Source organism: Lithobates pipiens, unplaced genomic scaffold (genome assembly GCF_037356315.1).
Source record: "Lithobates pipiens isolate NorthernLeopardFrog02 unplaced genomic scaffold, aLitPip1_a1.2 Scaffold_23, whole genome shotgun sequence".
Lineage (NCBI taxonomy): Eukaryota > Metazoa > Chordata > Amphibia > Anura > Ranidae > Lithobates > Lithobates pipiens.
Genome location: NW_027507785.1, coordinates 65,795,799 through 65,816,545, shown reverse-complemented (window position 1 = coordinate 65,816,545; position 20,747 = coordinate 65,795,799). Strand labels below are relative to the sequence as shown.

Sequence of the window (20,747 nt, the reverse complement as noted above, 5' to 3'; positions counted from 1 at the left end):
GTGGTTTACAGAACATCTTTAAACTAGACATGTGCGATTAGTTTCATATGAAACAAAAATTCCTACGAATTTCCGAAAATTTGTGAATTCGTACAAATCCGTACGAAATACAAAATTTCGTTTACGAATTTCGGATCCAAATTCATAACGAAAATTCATAATTAACAAAAAGTAAACAAACCTAAAAGTTAAAAACCCAGGAAGTCAGCACAGCATAGGGATGGTGTGAGCCCCTCATAAGTGCTCATGCACACGGACGTTTTAAAAAACTGGCTGCAAAGCTAGCTCCGAAGCCTGGAAAAATCGTCGTTAAAAACGCGTTTGCATTGGCGTTTTTGTGCGTTTTTGCGCGTTTTTTTTTTGCGTTAGCGTTAAGTAGTGTTTTTAAAGAAACACATCTCTTGGCTATAGCACAAAGAAAATATGTTGCGCGTTTATGCGTGTTTTCCCGCGATTCGCGTTTTTACAGTTCTAGCTCCACGCCACGGAACGCACTGGTCCTGGTTTTTTTTTTACAGCTTAAAAACGCCTATGCCATTTGCAGCTCAAAAACGCCTAGGTGGGCATGAAGCCATAGACTAACATGGACAGCCGTTTTTAAGCTGCAAAAAAAGCTCAAAAAAGCGGCTGTAAAAACATCCGTGTGCATGAAGCCTTAATGATAAATTCATCATAACAAACTTTCGTTATTTTAATGAAAAGTTTACGAATCTAAAGAAAATTTGTATTTCGTACGAATCCGAATTGAATTTCGTACACGAATTACGATTTTGTTTTCGTAGGGAATGAAACTAAACAAATTTTTTGATGGTGCCCATGTCTAGTAAACATTTGCCATCTGTTCTGCTTACAGGAAGTGACAAGGACACTGCATTTCTGGCAGGATCAACAGGTATTTTCTGTACTTGCTGAAAATGTTCTTAGCCTTAAAAAATAATAAAAAAGATATTACATTTTTGTTTCTGGGGTTTTTAACTCTAAAGCCCCGTACACACGAGAGGACTTATGTCCGACAGACTTCCGCCGGAGTTCCGCCGGAGTTCCGCCGGAGTTCTGACAGACTTTTCGGCCGAACGGACTTGGCCACACACGATCACACTAAACTCCGACGGATTCGAACGTGATGACGTACGACCCGACTCGAATAAGGAAGTTCATAGCCAGTAGCCAATAGCTGCCCTAGCGTCGGTTTTAGTCCGTCGGAGTAGCATACACACGAGCGGATTTTTCGAAGGGGACCGGGTCCGGCGGAGTTCCGTCGGGAAAATTTGAAGCATGCTTCATTTCTAAAGTCCGTCAGACTTTTGCGAAGCTAAAGTCCGTTGCAGCCCACACACGATCGGATAGTCTGACGGACTCGGTCCTTCGGACTTTGGATGTTGAAAAGTCCGCTCGTGTGTACGGGGCATAAGTTAGCAACAGTTGGACACCAGTAATAAAATGGATACAGAGGGTCATTTCTAGTAATAATCTGGTGTTAGACATAGACACACTTTAGTCGGTTCCTCTTCTTTTACGATTCAGTGAGCGGGCATACATCTACTGATAAGGTGGAGGCCTATGTCCAGGGCAGGACTTAGGGTGGTGGGGGCCCCTGGGCTTGAGTTACTTTCGGGCCCTACCTTCTATACATTACCGTATTTATAGGCGTATAACACGTGCTGGCATATAACACGCACCCCAAGTTTAGGAGGGAATTTTAAGGAAAAAACTTTTAGGAGGGAAGTTTAAGGAAAAAACTTACATTTAAATGCCCATCAATGCAGCCTTATCAGTGTTCATCTGCAGCCTTGCCCATCCATCTGCAGCCTTGTCCAGTGTCATTGCAGCCTTGTCAGTGTCATTTGCAGCCTTTTCATTGCAGTCTTGAAGTTTAAAAATGGCGCTGCCGAGATACAGACTCCTGTGTATCTCGGCGGCTCTCGGGCCCTCTCGCAGTCCCGAGCGGAGCCGAGAGTAGTCGAGTGTACTCGGCTTGGCTCACAGTCACGCCCAGTCCCTGTGTTATGTCCATCATAGGGTGGGACTGGGCATAACTGTGAGCGGAGCCGAGCCGGGTACACTCGGCTATGTATCTTGGCGGGGCCCCCCTATTGGGTGGGGCCCATGGGCTTGAGCCCAGTCAAGCCCAATGGTAAGTCCTGCCCTGCCTATGTCACACCATGAAGGAGAAGGAAGGAGATCTTTGGGAATGACCAGGGGCTTAAAATAAATTTGGAATCACTGATAAAGACGTTATGAAAGATAATGATATTTATACAAAACACCCTGACCAAGAATACCAACTAGCATTTGATTGGGTTCTGGTAAATGTAATGAAGAAATCATGTTTTATTTCCTAATCAGATGACGATGGTGAAGAGGAGGATGAAAAAGATGATGATCCTGATGGCACTTATGACCTTATGGTAACTATCAAATTGGCCAATAACCCTTTCCATCACAGCTTACCAACAAGGACTCCATGTTTGCTTTAGCTATGGTTCACACCTGAGCAATTTGAAGCACTTCAACGCTCTACGTAAGGATTCCCCGTCTATCCTATGATACCCTTTAACATCTGAGTAGTTTGTCCTTTGAAGCTTGAAAAAATACATGAGCTTCTTTGGGGCAAGAGTTGCACATTTTTTGCCCCTTTAGGTTTCAGTGGGAAAAAATGTCTGACAATGAACACTTACTTGCCTCTCCTTCTGCTGGTAACTAATTTTTCATTGGCTAAAACAAAAATGCTTAAGCATTAAAATACATGAAAAATGTATGTTCAAATGTGCGTAAAAAATGTTCCAAAAATGTCTGAAGAAGCTCAAGTGTGAACCTAGCCTTGGAAGAACAGCTGAGATTTCCACATCACTAAAACTTCTCCGCTATTATATAATCACCTCCTCTCACTCTTACTGCAGTCTTACCGTACTTTAGTATAATGACTGATCTGGTTACATTGGTGATAGACCTTTTGCTGAAGACCTTAAGCAAGCACTAAGTCATTGTCATCTCTGGGCTTTCCGTCGGTCACTTCACATTACTTTGTGCTGAGTTCTTGCATGTGCATGTTTTTCAACAGTTGGGTATATTGGAAACCAAAAGGGGAGTTGGACTTTAAAGGGCAAGTATACCTTTGGAACAAGTGGCCCCCATTAGTGCAGCCAACCCTGTCCAATACTTGCCTTCATCCTGCTTCCAGCGATCCTTACTGTGTGGTCCTGCCCACAGCGGTACAGCCTTTCTACCAAAACTGTCCCCTCTGGGTCCTCTTCATCCTGCGCATATATGCCATGGTTCCATTAGTTCTTATAGAGAAGAGGGGTACTCCATAGGACTGCTGGAGTCCACAATGACTGCTGGAGTCCACAATGGAGCAATGATGGGGTCCGTGGTCCGGTCCGTCTGCCCCCATCACTGGCTCACTTACTGTGCTGCCCCCGGACTGACATGTTGAAATGTGCCCACTGGCAGCAGCTTCTCCCTTCCATCTTCTCTGTGTGTCCCGTCCGTCTTCTCCGTGTCCACCCTCCGTCTTCTCCGTGTCCCCCCTCCGTCTTTTCTGTGTTTCCCACCTATGTCTTCTAGTGGAAGCTGGTGGGTCGGTCAGGCTTCCCTTGCGTCTCCTCGGCATCACGGTGGCCATGCGTCTCCTCCCTCCTCCTGAACACTTCCCACATGCTGTTTCAGTTTTAGTTTATTTTATATTCTTCTTAAAAAAATATTAACTTCCAGTATCAACTGTATGTCCTGCTCAGTCAAGGCTTGTTCGCAATGAGACCCCCTATTTTATCTGGACAACCAGACGTGATGCCGTGGACTGTCGCTTCCTGAAAAAGGACCAAATGATGAATCACTACGCCAAAGCTGGTTCCTTCACCACCAAGGTGGGTCCCTCCGCTTTGTGTCTTAATGAGTATATTATCCTGATAATGACCGGCCTTATGTTAAAGCCAAAAGCAAATTGTGATAATTGTGTGCAAACATATTTTATCCCTGGCACGTCTTTATTCCTTTCATCATCTGACAACAATATATGAAATCTGATTTGTTGCTATGGTTGACACCTTGCACTTTTGTTACGTACATTTCATTTAGAGGTAGAAATGAAGGACACCCTTTATAATGTTGGCAAAGGACATGGCCCTGCCACATCCACAGCTGAAGTGGACCATAAAAGTTGTGTTCTTTAGTCTGGGAGGAAGATTACAAGGAAACGCATGGCCGCACACTGATGTCATACTTTTCTTCATAAAAACTTTATTGAATCAGCCAAGAACAAGGTGAAATCTCAGTCTAAAGATTTTGTCTCTCTATTGCCAGTGTTAAACAGGATTGGTCTTCCAGCAGGTATGTCAGCGTATACTTGGCTGGTTCAGTAACGTTTTTACGAAGAGGTGACAATTTCAGTGAACTAGTGCCAGGATGGGCTCCTTGACCGGCACCTGAAACACCCATGGCAGGAGAATTTGGAGCAATGACAGCTGTTATGTATTAGTGTGTTATACTGCTCTCCATCCTATAGGGGGGAGCATTGTAAATATGTTCACGTGTGTATATTTCTGGTAAATGTATTTCTTTAGCATCTATGGTTCCTGTATTCCTGTGTGTGATTAAAGCGGAGGTCCGCCCACCACTCCAAAAATTAAAAGCCAGCAGCTACACATACTGCAGTGGACTTTTAATAATAGAACACTTACCTGTCCCAGAGTCCAGCGATGTGGGCACCACAGCTGATGTTTTTTTCATCAGCTGTCGGGTTCTGCCACTGCCATTGTGGGTAAGGGAACCCAGCAGTGTAGCCTTTACGGCTTCACGCTGGGAACCCTAATGCACATGTGCGAAGCTCCGCTTCTCTCTCCTACAAATACAATACCAATGGCAGCACACTCCATTAATGCGCCAATTGTTGTTCCGAATGATTAAACCTCTACAGGTGTTTATACAAATGACTGTGTGTATAAAGTGGAAAACTCTTCATCAGGACTGAAGATTTCCACCGAGATTGTGTTACAAGATGCTCCATGCAAAATGGAAGTAGATTCAGGGTGTGCGTATTCCTTGATTGCAGAAGAAACGTTTACCTCATTATGGTCTCACAATGCTCCTTCAATAGCACCCTGTGATACCCAGTTCGTAGACTACAACAAACAAGTTGCGGAAGTTGAGGGTGCTTGCTTTGTTCCAGTGAAATATGGAAATTTCAGGGGATGCTTACGCTTCATAATTACTAAGGGATAAGGGTCAAGTTAGTTGGGTAGAGAGTTTGCATTATGAACTCCCATTATTGGGAGTTCATAATGTATCTCTAGTTGCTCTACAGAATATGAATGTGATAGAGGACTTTAGTGCAGTTTTTAAAGAAGGCCCTCCTGTTTCTTTCAAATTAAACACCCTACAGAAACCCCAATTTGTATTAAACTGTGCAAAGTTGCATCAGCTTTCGTGTTGTTTAGTATTGCTCTCAGTTTTTCATTCAATAGTGTACCATGCACCTGACTTTTCACTTTTTGTCAAAGTTGAGAGTCTGTGGTTTCTACACTTTTGCAATCGTCTGTTTCGTGACCGAGAATATGTGGGTCACTAGGGTGCATTCATGCCTGGTAGCACCTTTGATTAGTTTGTGCAAAAGTGCCTCCCAGGGATCCTTACGCATATTGAGGTGTAAAACCGTATTGACCATATTATAACCCCAAATTATATGAGATTGTAGTGATTTGGCTTATATATACCTTAAATCTATGTTAAATTGTAGAGGTCTGTACGTTGAATACAAAAAGAGTGAATTAGAGACAGATGAACTTGGTTCCAAAACAGATAATGAACCTCCAAGGGTGGCAAAATCATTGCACTGACTTATTGACTAAGACCAAATGTTTCATTTGCAGGTGGGGTTGTGTGTCAATCTTAGAAACCTGCACTGGTTTGATGAAGCCGACCCTGATTCCTTTTTCCCTCGTTGCTATAGACTGGGGGCTGAAGATGAGAAGAGGGCTTTCATTGGTAAGGCTTTTTAGCACCTCTAAGACTTTGTTTACACGGGCAATACAAGGGGGTGCATACTCTAAGCCCTTGTACACACGGTCGGAGATTCCGACAACCAAATCCATCGGATTTTGTCCGAAGCTGTTGCATACACACGGTCGGACAAAGTTGTCGAAAAATCCGATCTTTCAGAACGTTATGACGTAATTTTGTTACGATGGGACTACGTTCAGGCTAGTAGCCAATAGCTTTGATGTAGGAATTTGATCTGAGCATGCGTGGCACTTTGTCCGATCGGAATTCTCTACACATGATCGGAGTATGTCCTATCGGACCAGTTTGTTGGAAAATATTTCTAGCAAGTTGGAAAATTTGGTCCGACGGATATTCCGACGGAAACAGTATACCACACACAGTCGGATTACCCGACAACACGGTCCGATAGGACACATTCTGACGGATTCTCCGACCGTGTGTACAAGGGCTAAGCCTTTTGAGCGCTCCTTCCACCTCTCCATGTCGAAAGAATGGATCTGAACAATTTTCGGTAGAGTGTTAAATTCTGCTGTCTTCGAAGTTACCTGCAATTCATAGCCATAGAGAGAGGCACCTTAAATTTCATTGCTACCCAATTAGGAGAATGTTAGAAAACCAGGTGGAGACTTTCTACAAGCCACACAAATGCTGAGGGGTTCTTAAGTCTAGCATAAGGCCTAGTTGCTATGATATTCATTGTCCTCTGAGATGGACACCAGTCAGTAAACACAAAGACAATCATAAAATGGGTGACCATCATGGCCCCTTATGTATAGTCCTTCTTTCTTCCTCAGCTGCCATGCTGTTAGGTCCAAAGTCAGGATCTGTAGAAGTAATGGTCTGTTCTGTAGCACAATACTACAGTATATGTGAAGTATTTATGTGTAAAACTTTATAACTATCAAATTAAATAAATAAAAAAATCAAGTCACAACACATTCTTCCTAAACGTTCACTTTGCACAATAAATATGCCTATTTCTCTGGGAATTTTAACTTTTAGAAGATTTTTGGCTGACGGCTGCTCGGGGTATTCTAAAGAGAGTGTCAGGAAGAAGAAGAATTTCGGCTACAGATACAGAGATCATCACATTGGCCCCAGAGAATGCAACTGATCCAAAGAATGAACAAGGTAAACACAGATCCCGCCATATTGGCATTGGACTGATTTAAAGGGTACCTGTCATCAGATATATAGAAACAGAAGAACATAAATTCAAAGAAGATGAAGTCCAGAAGCAAGTGTTTTTTCAATTTATTGTCTGAGGATAGACAGTTGTTTATCCCGAGTATGGGAACTGCCACTGCTGGCCCTGCTCTGAGAATGTATTTTCCTGGTTTCAGCAAAGGTTTTGGTTTATTCAGGTCATATATAACTAGTAGTAATTAGTTACATTCAGCTGGACTTGTTCTGTAATGTTGAACATGTTTTGTATCTATTACAAGCCACTTCTTCAGTTCTAACAGGTGTGAGGAAGATAACCCAGAATCCACATCCAAATCCACAGACATATTAATCCAGCTACAATGAAATGTGTAGATGTTGATTGTCTAAGAACAGGATGGAAGGTGTGAAAAGATGGGTTTTACGTAACTAGAACTTGGTGGTTCCACAACTTTGACATCTCTGATCCTTTTCTTAGAACTCAACATCTACACATTTCATGGTAATCTCTCTGCATATAAATAGAGCAAGGTTCCTTCGTAGCCACACCCCTGACAATGTCATTGACGACAAAACGAGTAGGGTGGAGTCATGGCAGGTGACATCATTGCCGTTGGACGCAGCAGTCATCTTGTTAGTTTGAAACTTTCCAATGCGGTTTTCTATTTTTTTACATGCAAGTGCATTTTTTTTACTTGAAATGATCGCTAACAAACTTACTGTACTATGAGATACCCTGTATCTCTGTCTCTCTTTCTGACTACTGCCTATTGGAAGTTCTGATGGTCATCAGGGTAGGAACACTAATGCCGCGCACACACGATCAAATTGACTCGGTCCACCGGACCACAGTACGCCAGACAATTTGATCATGTGTGGGCTCCAGCGGACTTTTTCATCGTAAAGTCCGGTGGACTTAGAAAGTAGTTTTGACTCAAAATTTGTCCGCCGGACTTGGCTTTCAGCGGACAATCCGTTCGTCAGTGTGCTAGTCCGGTGGACTAAGAATGACGCATGCTCTGAAGCAAGTGTGAGAAGGAAGCTACTGGCTATTGAACTTCCTTTTTCTAGTCCCGTCGTACGCGCTGTACGTCATCTCGTTAGAAATCGCCGGACTTTCGGAGTGTCCGTGTGTGGCCAAGTCCGTTCGTTATAAAGTCCAGCGGATTGTTGACCAATTCCGCCGGACAATTCGATCGTGTGTACGCGGCATTACTGAATTTGTTTGCCCAAGTGAGAAGCTAAGAGATTTTACATTTCTGAAGGAGATGTTTGACTGCGCTTTTTGACCGCAAGGCCAAATCTATTTGGTGAGAGGCTGTCCATGTGGTTTGCGGGTGAAGGTCTCCATGTCATACATGCCTATGAGCACCATCTACCATCCATCTAAGGACTTCATGGACTTACCTGATTATTTTGAATTGTTTTGCACTTCTCTGTGTTCTCCTTTTGTCAGATTTTGTCTACTTTTGTCTGAACTTTCTGTGGACCCCTGACGTGTTGTAGGTAAGCTAGGTCCATAGAGATTCCTGCTATTAGGGAAACTGCTTAAAGGTTCCTGCTAAAAAAAAATTGGAGCAAACAAAAAAATGTCCGTTTGGCCATAGCAGCCAATGAGGTTTCATCTCTTGTAGCATGGATAAGAAAATAAAAGAAGGACCTTGATTGGTTATTATAGTTAACACCACTGCGCAACCCCTATTTGTATTCTTGTTTTCTTCCTGTCTGCAGATGCCAAACGAACAAATAAACATGGAGGGCACGTGCCAGCTCAGGTGATCACTACCGCCATCCAGGCCTGTGAGACCTACCTGAACAGCCTGGAACATGATGACATTGACATGGAAACATATTCTGCTTCCGTCATGACAGATGCAGCATGGCAAGCATTCCTGCGTCATTATTATCAGGTCATCCAGTAAGTGAACACAAAAGGAATCATTTGTGATGTTATTTTTTATATTATTGGACATTTGAGGTGAGCTTAAAACTCCAAGCAGGTTTAAAAACATTGTTTAATTCTTCTAGGTATTCATTAATAGATTATTCATTTTTCTTTAGATGCAACTACGACTTAAATAGGACCTGGTATTAGTGCCGGGACAAGGTCATCTAGAGCCAAGGGTTAACATGCTAAGTTGCGCCCCCCCCCCCCCCCCCCACGTTGTATGAGCATTATGTGTCAGCAAAAATCAACTCCCCAAAAAAATGTGAGTGCTAATTTGCATGCTTACCCCCTAAGTATAAATCCCCTTCCTCCCAATACAAATATCCCTCCTGCTCAAATTCCCTTCCTAACACGAATCGTTGATCTTTGCCCCCCCCCCAGCTCAAAACTTCTCATTCCCCATATGGCCCTAGCACAAATTCACCCCCCCCCCAAGAAAAAAAATTCCCCATCCTAGTACAAATCCTTTACCCTTCAAATTTCTCCTTGAGCACAAATTCTCTCCCCCTACTCCATATCCTCCCTCCCAGCACAAATTCTCCCCAATCCCCCATCCTGGCAAAAATCCCCCCAAAATTTCCCCTTCTAGCACAAACACCCCAATCACCACTGCTAGCAACAATACCCCCTCCCCCAAAAAAATCCCCTCCTAGCACAAATCCCTTCTCTCCTACCATATTACCATTTCTAGCACATGCCCCTCCAAAACCCCCCCTCCTGGCACAAATCTTCTTCCCCCATCCCCGCTCCCAACACAAATACCCTCAAATTTCCACTCCTAGCACACCTTCCCAAATTACCCCTCCCAATACAAATGACTCCCCCCCAACCTCCTTGTGGTGTCCCTCCTCCTCACATGGTACCACTAACCCCGGTGCCCAGGGCAGCCGCCCCTCCTGCCCACCCCTTGTCTCAGCCATGCCTGGCATTAGCCTCTTGCAGTCCCTGTATAGCAAAGTTCAGACTTAAAGAGGTAGGGGTAGCTCTAGGGACCATTTAGGTGTGCTGCATGCAAATGTACTAATAAGGAACAAGATAAGAGGAGAAGTGGGCAGAAGGACAACCTCATCAGTGTGTTGCTATACTCACCAGTGGCGGCTGGTGGTAATTTTTTTTGGTGAGGGTGGCAAACAGTGCACCCACAGCCAATTCCCCCCCCCCCCCCCCTCCCTGGTCCGGTCGGTTTGGAGCACTTACTCCTTCTATGGCGGGCAGCGCTTCACCCAGGCTGCGGACATCACAGGCAGCTTCCTCATCCCTTGCGGGCATCATGGCGGCTTCCATCTCCTCCCTCCTTAGCGGCCAATCGGAACACTGGTCTCAGACCCACCGGGAGGAGGATCAGTGTTTCAATAGCAAATATTTATTCGCTATTGTAACACACCTGGTGGGCTCTTGGCACAGTGCACCCTGAGCTCACCCTATTTTGAAGGCTGTTAGAGCCCCTGGCTCTAATCAGATGCTTCAAACCCCCCCCCCCCACTGGAATCCAAGCATCCGGTGTCCTGCATGGAGGCTGGATGCATGGACGGGGGGGGGGGGGGGGTGCCGCTGGTGCGCCCTTAATAGACAGGACACTCCTGATACTTATATTGTCCAGTCAGTGGTCTAGGGGTAGAAAGAGAATACTACTGTATTTCTGAACTGTAAGTAGTGTTATGGCTAATGCTGTGGCTATGAGGTATGATGGGGCTGTGTAAATATTAGGACTAGATGGAAAGATATAATAAAAAGCATCAGAGAGGAAGAACATGTTGAGGTGTTTCTTGACTGAAAAAATGTATTAGGAAAACTGAGTTTTGCAGTATGTTGTCTTGTCTCATAGAGTATGCTAGCAGCATGCGGTAACAAGACCCAATGTTGGGTCGCAGCTGGAATGTGTAGCCTGGGGGGCGATGGTGGAGCGAAGTCATGGAACCAGAAATATCCATTAAAACATTAGAGTAGTATGTACAGACTTTTAAATAATCGCTTCCCATCTTATTGCAGTGACAGAGCCGTGATAGATCAATCTTCTTCTTATGTGGACCAGTGTGATCAGGTATTAGGACGATTGACAGAAGTGAACCCACAGCTGGACATTGAAGGAGACAGAAACATCTGGATTGTTAAACCAGGTGCAAAATCCAGAGGTAGAGGTGAGAGAACAAGATTCACATGACCTCAAGTCCTGCCATACCTTGCCATACCCATCCATTATGTCTGGAGCTTTGCTTTTCTCTGCCCCAATGCATTACAACAAAACAGTAGTCCGCCCTCCTAAAACCGATATTTCAATTATGAATGAAAACTGGAGTGTCTGCCCCTCGCCTCCTATTATATGGTGCCAACATTTTATGTAGCACCTCACAGACCATGAAAGGGCTAGTAGTAGTCAACATGTATCAAACGCCTATGAACCTACCTTGTAGATATAAAGGACACAGGAGCACCCGGAAGAAAACTCTGCAAACACAAGGAGCACATACAGACTTCATGTAGACATGTAGATGTGGACCTGATCAGAAGTGAACCTAAGGCCCCAGCATTGCAAGGCAAAATATTCATTTTGTACATCTGCACATACTATACAACAAAATAGTTGTAGTCGTTCCATACGTGTTGAGCTCATCCAAGGCAGATGGATGAGGTTGGTGGAATCTTTAACACGGTTGACCTTCTTTTTCCCCAGGAATAATCTGTATGGATCGCCTGGAGGAAATCCTGAAGTTGGTGGATTGTGATCCCATGATCGTTAAGGATGGCAAATGGGTGGTGCAGAAATACATCGAGAGGCCGCTGCTCATCTTTGGCACAAAGTTCGACGTCCGCCAGTGGTTTCTGGTGACAGACTGGAATCCGCTGACCATATGGTTTTACCGAGAGTGTTATGTCCGCTTTTCAACCCAGCCATTCTCCCTGGAGAATCTCGACACGTAGGTTAAGTTGGGACTATATAGAAACTAGTGCTTTAAAAAACACCTTTATTTTTATATGTTAAACATACAGGCCAGGCTACAAGGTTTGGTTTGGACAGATCCTATCTGCTAGGGCCATATACATGCTTTCATGTCACCTGATCCATTGCTGTGGAAAGGTGTTGTCAAAGTAACTCCATACAAAGCAAAATGGTGAGGGGCCCAATTATCATGTATATTGTATACCAAGGTATAATGTAGAGGTAATGAATACCTACTTTTTTCCCACCCTATATATGGAGCTACACAATGTATGGTTGAACCAAACTTTGCCTAATTTATTTTGCATGTATACTTTTATAGATACGATCCAGTGAAAGATGGAGATTTTTTTATTCCAAACAACTCAGTGGACACAACTTAGCAGCTCAATGGCTCTGATATTTATCTTATGTAGTTGACTTTCCCCTTGCTAAATACATATTCCTGTTGGTTTTCCTTTTTGGAATGTTTGTAAGTCTGAGGCTGGCCAATGTGTTCCATGGTTCCAGTACTTTCCTCCCTCTCCCCAGTGTAGCCTTTAACACACACTGGATAATAAGGTGGAGGATAAGCAGAATCATGTGACAGGAGCCTGAAGTGAAAGTGGAAAGTCTGCTAAACCAAACTGCACTGGATGCTTTAAATCTTTCTGACATTCATGTACAGTGTATTTGATTTGACAACCATGCCTGGCCATCAGGAATTTCAGAAAAACTAAGTGCTTAAATTTTATTGAGGTGTAATAATGTATAGTACATAACACAGTCAAATCTTGTTCCCTTAGCTCCATTCATTTATGCAACAACTCCATCCAGAAGAATTTTGAGAATTCCCGTCATCGCCACCCTCAGGTGCCTTTGGACAATATGTGGTCCAGTGACCAATTCCAGGCCCACCTTCAGAGACTAGGAGAAAGACGTGCCTGGACCGACATAATTGTCCCAGGGATGAAAGCCAGCATCATACATGCCATGCAGAGCGCTCAGGATGTTGTGGAGTTCAGGAAAAGCAGCTTTGAATTATACGGGGCAGACTTCATGTTTGGAGAGGACTTCAAGCCCTGGCTGATTGAGATCAATGCCAGTCCAACCATGGCACCTTCCACGGAAGTGACCACCAGAATGTGTGCCAGCGTTCAAGAGGACACCATACGCATCATCATAGATAGGAAGCACGATCGCAACTGTGATGTTGGCGGCTTTGAGCTGATCTATAAACAGGTACAGATAATCCATGAACATGAGACAACCTAAAAATCAAATGTTGAAATTCCAAAGTCCAGAGGACCAAAGTTCTGTAACAAAATATATGGAGACATCCAATGTTGGTGTTCAGACCACTATTGTAATTATGTGTTTTTTTAAGATATAAGTAATGAGATGTCACGACTCTCATTCTGTTCTTTCTGTTGGATTCCAAGGTGTTTTCAGGCCATCTGGGAGATATAATCACATAGTTTTGATCCTCCTCAGGATTGTCCTTCCTGGTAGAGTTGACTTGTAGTTATCTGGTAAAGTTCCAAGAGAAACCTTCTATCTCTATAACAAGTAGACCACTTCCGTGGTAAATCTAGAGCAGATAATACTCCTGAAAACTGTCATGTAAAGTGAGGTATCTGATGTTACAAAGACCAGTGATAGAGATCTGTGATAACATCTTTATTGTATTACAGGCCGCAGTGGACGTCCCTCAATACGTTGGGATAAATTTGTTAGTCGAAGGAGCCATGGTCAAAAAGCCACGTGTCCCTCCTCTAAGACAACCAAATATCCTTGTCAACCCAGGCATGACTCATCTGATCAACCACCAAAGATCCCTTTCCATGGTGCAAGCCAAGGTGTCAACAGCCACAAGTTTTTCTGGGACTCATGATACCACCAAACACCCACCTGTCATCCCGTATTCAACATTCAAAGCAACTCATCGCAGTAAAACTCCACACACCTTGAGCAGGGCAAGGACCACATTAGTCGATAAAGAAAACAAAGCAATGACAGAAGCTCGGTGTGGACCTGAGAGAATAGAGTTAGTCAAGCTCTCTGACAGGCTCAGTGTTGACCACAAGGACACAAAATCGCTTGTGCATGGAGTAAGCACGGCAAGAGTCATACAGCTTCACCAACGTTTGCTTGCTACTCCTAAGCTGTGTCTTTCAGAAAAGCCTCATTTAACAAAACACCTGATTGGACAGAAAGAGGCGTCACGCCTGGATCTGAAGATTACAAGCCTTGACTCGGGAGAAATTCAATTTCTTAAGAAGGCGTCAAGGGCAGGTAAAGAGATGTCATTTATAAAGCATACACTCATTTTTTTTTTCCAAGAAAGTGACAGTTTAATTGATTTATTGCTTCAAATTTTCTGAACTAATCATAAACTTAATGGGATAATACACGTTTAATGAGGACAGCTTGTTCAGTTGGTGTATAAGAGTTACCCAAGGGCTGTGGTAAAGCCAGTATCTCCAACTATGATAAAGAAAATATGTAAAACAGCGATAGCAGCACATATTATTCCAAACAATTCATAGTAATTGGCAGCATATATAATTCTATACAATTCGTGATATTGGTGCCATTTCAATCAAAATATTAGTGCTATACAAAATACAACAAAAATGATATACAGTACATATGCACACAAATCTAAAAAGTGCAACGGTGCTCCAAACTTGCAAGGTGTGAGGTGCCACACTCCCCTTTTGGTGACCCCACTCACCAGAAACAATGGACCCTCAGCTTCGCAGTCTGGGGTCTAAAAGGCTGTGATCTAATGATCTGAGATATACAAGATGGTTGCTCCAATTGGGTTGCTTATAGAGAGGATACAACACACTCAATAGATGGGGAGACAGAGAAAAGGCTCATAGTGAAATACCACTGGTTAAACTATAAAGCATAATCTAGGGAATTAATCTGACATGAAACAAAACACATTTTTCCATCATGCATATCTCTATCTCCAATCTTCTTCAATACCTTCTATCTTCTAGGGAGAGGTAACCCCTGTCCTGTTGTGATTCTATTAAGCATCTCCACCTGTGTGGTCACTTGGACTAAGCTTGCATTTTCTGATTGGATCACTAACATACATCTATCTGATAGGGCAGGGATATGCAATTAGCAGATCTCCAGCTGTTGCAAAACTACAAGTCCCATCATGCCTCTGCCTCTGGGTGTCATGCTTGTGGCTGTCAGAGTCTTGCTATGCCTCATGGGAATTGTAGTTCTGCAACACCTGGAGGTCCGCTAATTGCATATCCCCATAATAGGGGGTATCAGGGATGTGGTGTGGGTATGAGGCAAGGCCATGCATTTGACTTAGTCAAGAAGATGGTGCTGAAGAGCAGCCCCTGGATTTACAACTCATATCTCTTGGATAACTCTTATACACAGTTCTGTAATCATTCAAAACATATTATTAAGGTTGATGACCCATTCTCTTTAGGGTACCCATTAACATTATACATCTCTTGCCTCATGAAAAGGCAAGCAAGTCAATATTAGAGGAAAAGTCGTAGTGTCTCAAACATATGGCCCTTAAGACACTCTGCTGTGACTACTATAAGAGAAGGCTTACTTCTCTAGCTGCCAACACCAACAGACCTCCCCGTTTAGATAAAATCTTCCTTCCAGGTCTGAAGGGAAACCAACACTTTCAGGATTGTTGATCTCATGGGTCCACTACAGCTCTCACCGGTTCCTCGTTGTGCCTTCCATTTCATTACTGTATTCTGCCATGGGTAGAAGTCAGCAGGAAGGTCAGTAGGAGCTCTGGAGAACATAGAAGTTTAAAAAGCCCAGAAGTGTTCTGTTTTCCTGCAACTTAGGAGGAAGATGTCTAAAGACCATTGTTTAAAAGGCAAAGGCGGCAAGAAAAGTAAGAATGTTGAAGATCCTATATTTTGCATGAAGACAGACACTGCTGAAGTACCTTCCCGAGAAATCTGGGATTCCCAGCATTCCAAGGATGTTTGCCAAAAGCCCCATTACATCACACTTGCCTTGGCACTGCGGGCAATATTTGGAATGTAGGTTAAATATATATTTTTATTTTATCCTCTGCGTAAAAAAAATAAAAATAAAAAAAAGGCCAGAAATCTCATCAACATAATCATTGAGAGACAGAAGAAATTATCACTTTTTGGGAGGACTGACCCTTTAAATCAGCATTGTTATTTACAGTGAATATGTAAAAGATCAGATTTGTTGATTTACTTGAACCATGAATCAAAGTACTCTTTTCTTTACCAGCTAGTGTGACCTTGGGATTTATATATGCAACATTAATCCACCAGCAGCAGCTTGACTGAAGAAAAAATAAAATAAAAATTATACTAGAAAAGAAAGAAAAATTCCTTCCTACTTAGGACACTACACTAAACTGGGCATGCTAGCTGAGGTTGGCGTTATCAACCTATAGAGGACTGACACTTTGAATTTTATTGTCCAGATCCTCCTGTAGGTGGCAATATAGCTAGGACATGGAATTTAGAGCTGTGTCCTTTATAGAGCAAAGAGAAAAACACTATATTGTCTAAGTTATTGGGACGCCAGCATTTACACACACATTAACTTTAATGGCATCCCAGTCTTAGTCCATAGGGTTTTGAGTTGGCCCACCTTTTTCAGCTATAACAGCTTCAACTCTTCTGGGAAGGCTGTCCACAAGGTTTAGGAGTGTGTCTCTGGGAATGTTTGACCATTCTTCCAGATGCACATTTGTAAAGGTCAGGCACTGATGTTGGAAGAAGACCTGGTTCACAGTCTCCACTCTAATTTACCCCAAAGGTGCTCTATCGGGTTGAGGTCAGGACTATGTATAGGCCAGTCAAGTTCCTCCACTCCAAATTAGCTCCTCCATGTCTTTATGGACCATGCTTTGCGTGCTGGTGTGCAGTCATCCCCAAAGTTGGGAGCATGAAATTGTCCAAAATGTCTTGGTATGCTGATGCCTTAAGAGTTCCCTTCACTGGAACTAAGGGGCCAAGCTCTACCCCTGAAAAACAACCTCGCACCCTAATCCCCCCTTCACCAAATGTTTTGGACCAGTGCACAAAGCAAAGTCCATAAAGACCTGGATGAGCAAGTTTGGGGTGGAGGAACTTGATTGGCCTGCACAGAGCCCTGACCTCAACCCGATAGAACACCTTTGGGGTGAATTCGAGTGGAGACTGTGAGCCAGGCCTTCTTGTCCATATCAGTGCCTGACTTCACAAATGCACTTCTGGAAGAATGGTCAAACATTCCTATAGACACACTCCTAAACCTTGTGGACAGCATTTCAAGAAGAGTTGAAGCTGTTATAGCTGAAAAGTGTGGGCCAACTCAATATTTAACCCTACAAACGAAGACTGGGGTGCCATTAAAGTTCATGTGTGCGTAAAAGCAGGTGTCTCAATACTTCTATAATATAGTGTATATGCTGGTATCACCTATATATAAGGCAGACCTTGTTACTAAACTAACCTTCTTTATCATGCAGGACTTGACCCTCATCGGATGCCCTGCCTGTTCTGTAAGGGAATCTCCTCTCTGCAAGCTACATGTAGCTGTTCTAAGAGCACCAGACTCCCCCCTAAACCCATCCGCTTCCAGCTATCCAAGTTCAGCACATTCCACGGGGGAGCACAACAGCTCTCGGCACGGGGAACCGCCCTCATCACATCCCTGCTGCTATGAACCTCATCTGTCAGTCCGCACATTGACCTTTGTTTTTAAAGAGACTCTGTCACCTTAAAAAAATGCTCCAGGTACACAGAACCTACAATTTTTTTTCTAGGTGAAAGAGTCTCTCTAAAGCAGGGGTCTCAAATTGGCGGCCCTCCACCTGTTGCAAAACTACAAGTCCCATCATGCCTCTGCCTGTGGGAGCCATGCTTGTAACTGTCAGCCTTGCAATGCATCATGGGACTTGTAGTTTAGCAACAGCTGGAGGGCCGCCAGTTTGAGACTCCAGCTCTAAAGTAAACCTATCACCAGCTCAAACAGAAACCTTACAAATGCAGACTAGCCAGTGCTGAATGGTATCTCTTACATGGGAATCAATTGCTGTAGCATGATACTGTGAAACCTGCAATATGCAAATGATGACTTTTGAAAAAGTCATCAGCCAGCACAGCTTTTTACACCTTCCTATATAGCAAGACCCCATATTGCATTGTGAGATGTCTGGGGGACATTTTTTTTTTTTTTAAGCCTTGACATCTCCAAAGAGAGAAAGTTGTCTCCTAGGGTGCCCTGCAGTGGTAGACGCATGTAACCAATCAGAACCTGGTGCTGTCTTATCTATTTTTGTAAACATAGTTATATTGGTTAGGGGAAGTGGCAGGTTTACTTTAGAGAAGCATGGCGGCTGCCATTCTTGACAGATCCTTAAGAAAATGTTGGCTGCCTGGCTGTTTCTTGCTTAAATAATTTGTGACCTGGAAAAAAAAATAAATAAAAGCACTCAGGACTTGAATCTTTTTTCCATACCTACATACTTGATCTGATTGGATGACTCAAAAGTATTGAGCTAATATCGTCTCTCCACCAAAAAATAAATAAAAAATGTGCACTTTGAATTGAGTCACCCAATAAGCTCCTACTGCTGCTGCCGTCTTTACAAATCAGCCTTCAAGAAGCCTGGGACCCTGGGTGTATGGACCATTCCACATTCTTTAATGGTGCTACCTTCCCGGAGCTTCCCTGTTTAAAGACATATTCAGCATATTTCTACCATTGATGCATATTATCCTGCGTTTTATCTCATTAAAAATTCTGCAAGTACAGAAGATTACCAATTAAATCTGCCAGAAATCCAGTGAACTGACAACGCTGCCTCTGCTGCACTGAAATCTCAAGCAGTGTTGTCTGCCCTGTCCAGTTATCGTCTGGTGGACTATAAAACACCTCCCCTCTCTATAACCCCTAGGGGAAAGTGTACTGTAGTCCAGTAGAGGAGAACTCAGACAGGGCTGACAACACTGCATGGGATTTCAGTGCAGCAGAGGCAGCGTGGTCAGTTTCAGAAAGTACATGGGATTTTTGACAGGATCAACAGGTATTTCTTAGTACTTGCAGCATTTTTAAAAAGAAGAGAAAAAAAGTCTCATGTATATATATATATATATATATATATATATATATATATATATATATATATATATATATATATATATATATATATATATATATATATATATATATATATATATAAAAAGACTTCACGGACTATGAGGCCTACTACAGGCTAAAAATGGTGCAATTCACTATATCATACTTTTCCTGTACTGATTGATAAAAACTGTTTTTGAAATTAACAATCACTGCAGGAAAGAAAAAAAAAGCACAAAGCCCATTCATCCTGTCTTTCAGCCTTCACCAGTATGATAAACGTGTCTACTATTACCTCCCTGTAGAAATGTGATGGCGCTGGTTGTCCCAGCTCTGTGCAAATAAAGTTTTAGAACTGCTTATGTGTGTTTTCTTCTGGCCGTTTCATATTCCCTGTTAGACTTGTGTCACTGAGAGTCCAGGATCAGGATTTTATTTGTTTGATCCACAGGGTTACACTCAGATCCGGAAATTTCATGAACTAAAGGCAGATAGGCTGTTCACTGTGCTAAGGAAGTTGCACTTTGCAGGGAAATTCACCCCGCAGCTTAGGGGATGTGTTGAAGTTTCACTTTGCAAGGAATACCCAATCATGTGCAAGGGAAATAAACCCCCCCCCCCAAAAAAAAAAAAAAATTTTGCTTGCATATGATTGGATGATACACATAAACCCAGACTCGGAGGAAAATTCCCTTGCAAAGTGCAGCTGCCCTGACAAAATAATGGCCCATTTGCCAATATTAAATCAACCCCTTTATGTCTGTATGCACTCTTACACGGGGGGAATCCCCTGTATGAGTTTTCTATAGCGTAAAATGTATTTTTTTAAAATTTGGGTTTTCCCAGCCAATTGTTGAGCACCCCTGCAGACGAGAAAACCTGGTGGTAGAGTTTTTTTTTTTTTTTCACAAGACATGCGCCTCTTCACTCCATAGGCACAAACCTGCATTTTATAAAGGGAATGATTTCTTGTTAAAAAATAAAGTGAATGGTGCCCACCTGTCCAACTGCTAACATCTGCAGGCGGCCTAAAGCAAACCCATGTTTCATTTCATTCATAGGGGCTCATTCACATCACACATTAATGTGAGCATAACACAAGTGCTGCAGTGGATTGATAAAATGCATTGCAGTGCTTGCTTTCCTTTTTTCCCATCTTTATAATTCTATAGCACAGCAGTGCGTTGTGATGCATTCTTGTGAGTTGCACAAAATTATTTGGGGTGAAGTGGGCACATAGTCAGCAATAGTATTTTCTTCATCCTATTGACGCAGCTCAATGCATTAGGTGTGAATGAGCCCTAATGTCGAATAGCAAACATTACAAGACAATCGCTGTTACATTTATTACCTAGAAAAGCTTCTGTGCTCCTCTCCGATTTAGTTTCACAGTAGAACTCAAAATGAAAAAAATGACACAGATGACATACGGTAGTCTGTCAGTAGCATTAACACTGAATTGCTCCTTTTTTCTGAGTCCCCTCTCCATATATTTAAATTAGAAGTCCACCCTAACACTAAAATCCCTGCATCTACAGACATCCAACACTAACCTATCTATCCCTGTAAAAAAAAGAAATCAGTATACATACCTTTTCTGCA

General features: G+C 42.9%; 1 protein-coding gene across 2 annotated transcripts in view; it reads left to right on the top strand.

Moving 5' to 3' along the window:
• The window catches only part of TTLL3 (tubulin tyrosine ligase like 3), a 62,658-nt gene extending 43,153 nt beyond the window's left edge, over positions 1 to 19,505 (top strand). For both annotated transcript variants that reach the window (XM_077451786.1, XM_077451785.1), the window contains exons 7-16: positions 2,347 to 2,408; positions 3,738 to 3,866; positions 5,868 to 5,982; positions 7,003 to 7,131; positions 8,896 to 9,082; positions 11,102 to 11,250; positions 11,784 to 12,027; positions 12,836 to 13,271; positions 13,724 to 14,324; positions 17,533 to 19,505. In XM_077451786.1, the coding sequence (XP_077307912.1) occupies positions 2,347 to 2,408; positions 3,738 to 3,866; positions 5,868 to 5,982; positions 7,003 to 7,131; positions 8,896 to 9,082; positions 11,102 to 11,250; positions 11,784 to 12,027; positions 12,836 to 13,271; positions 13,724 to 14,324; positions 17,533 to 17,729 (2,249 nt within the window). In that variant the 3' untranslated portion in view covers positions 17,730 to 19,505. The remainder of the gene's footprint in view (positions 1 to 2,346; positions 2,409 to 3,737; positions 3,867 to 5,867; positions 5,983 to 7,002; positions 7,132 to 8,895; positions 9,083 to 11,101; positions 11,251 to 11,783; positions 12,028 to 12,835; positions 13,272 to 13,723; positions 14,325 to 17,532) is intronic.
• Positions 19,506 to 20,747: the final 1,242 nt, after the last annotated feature.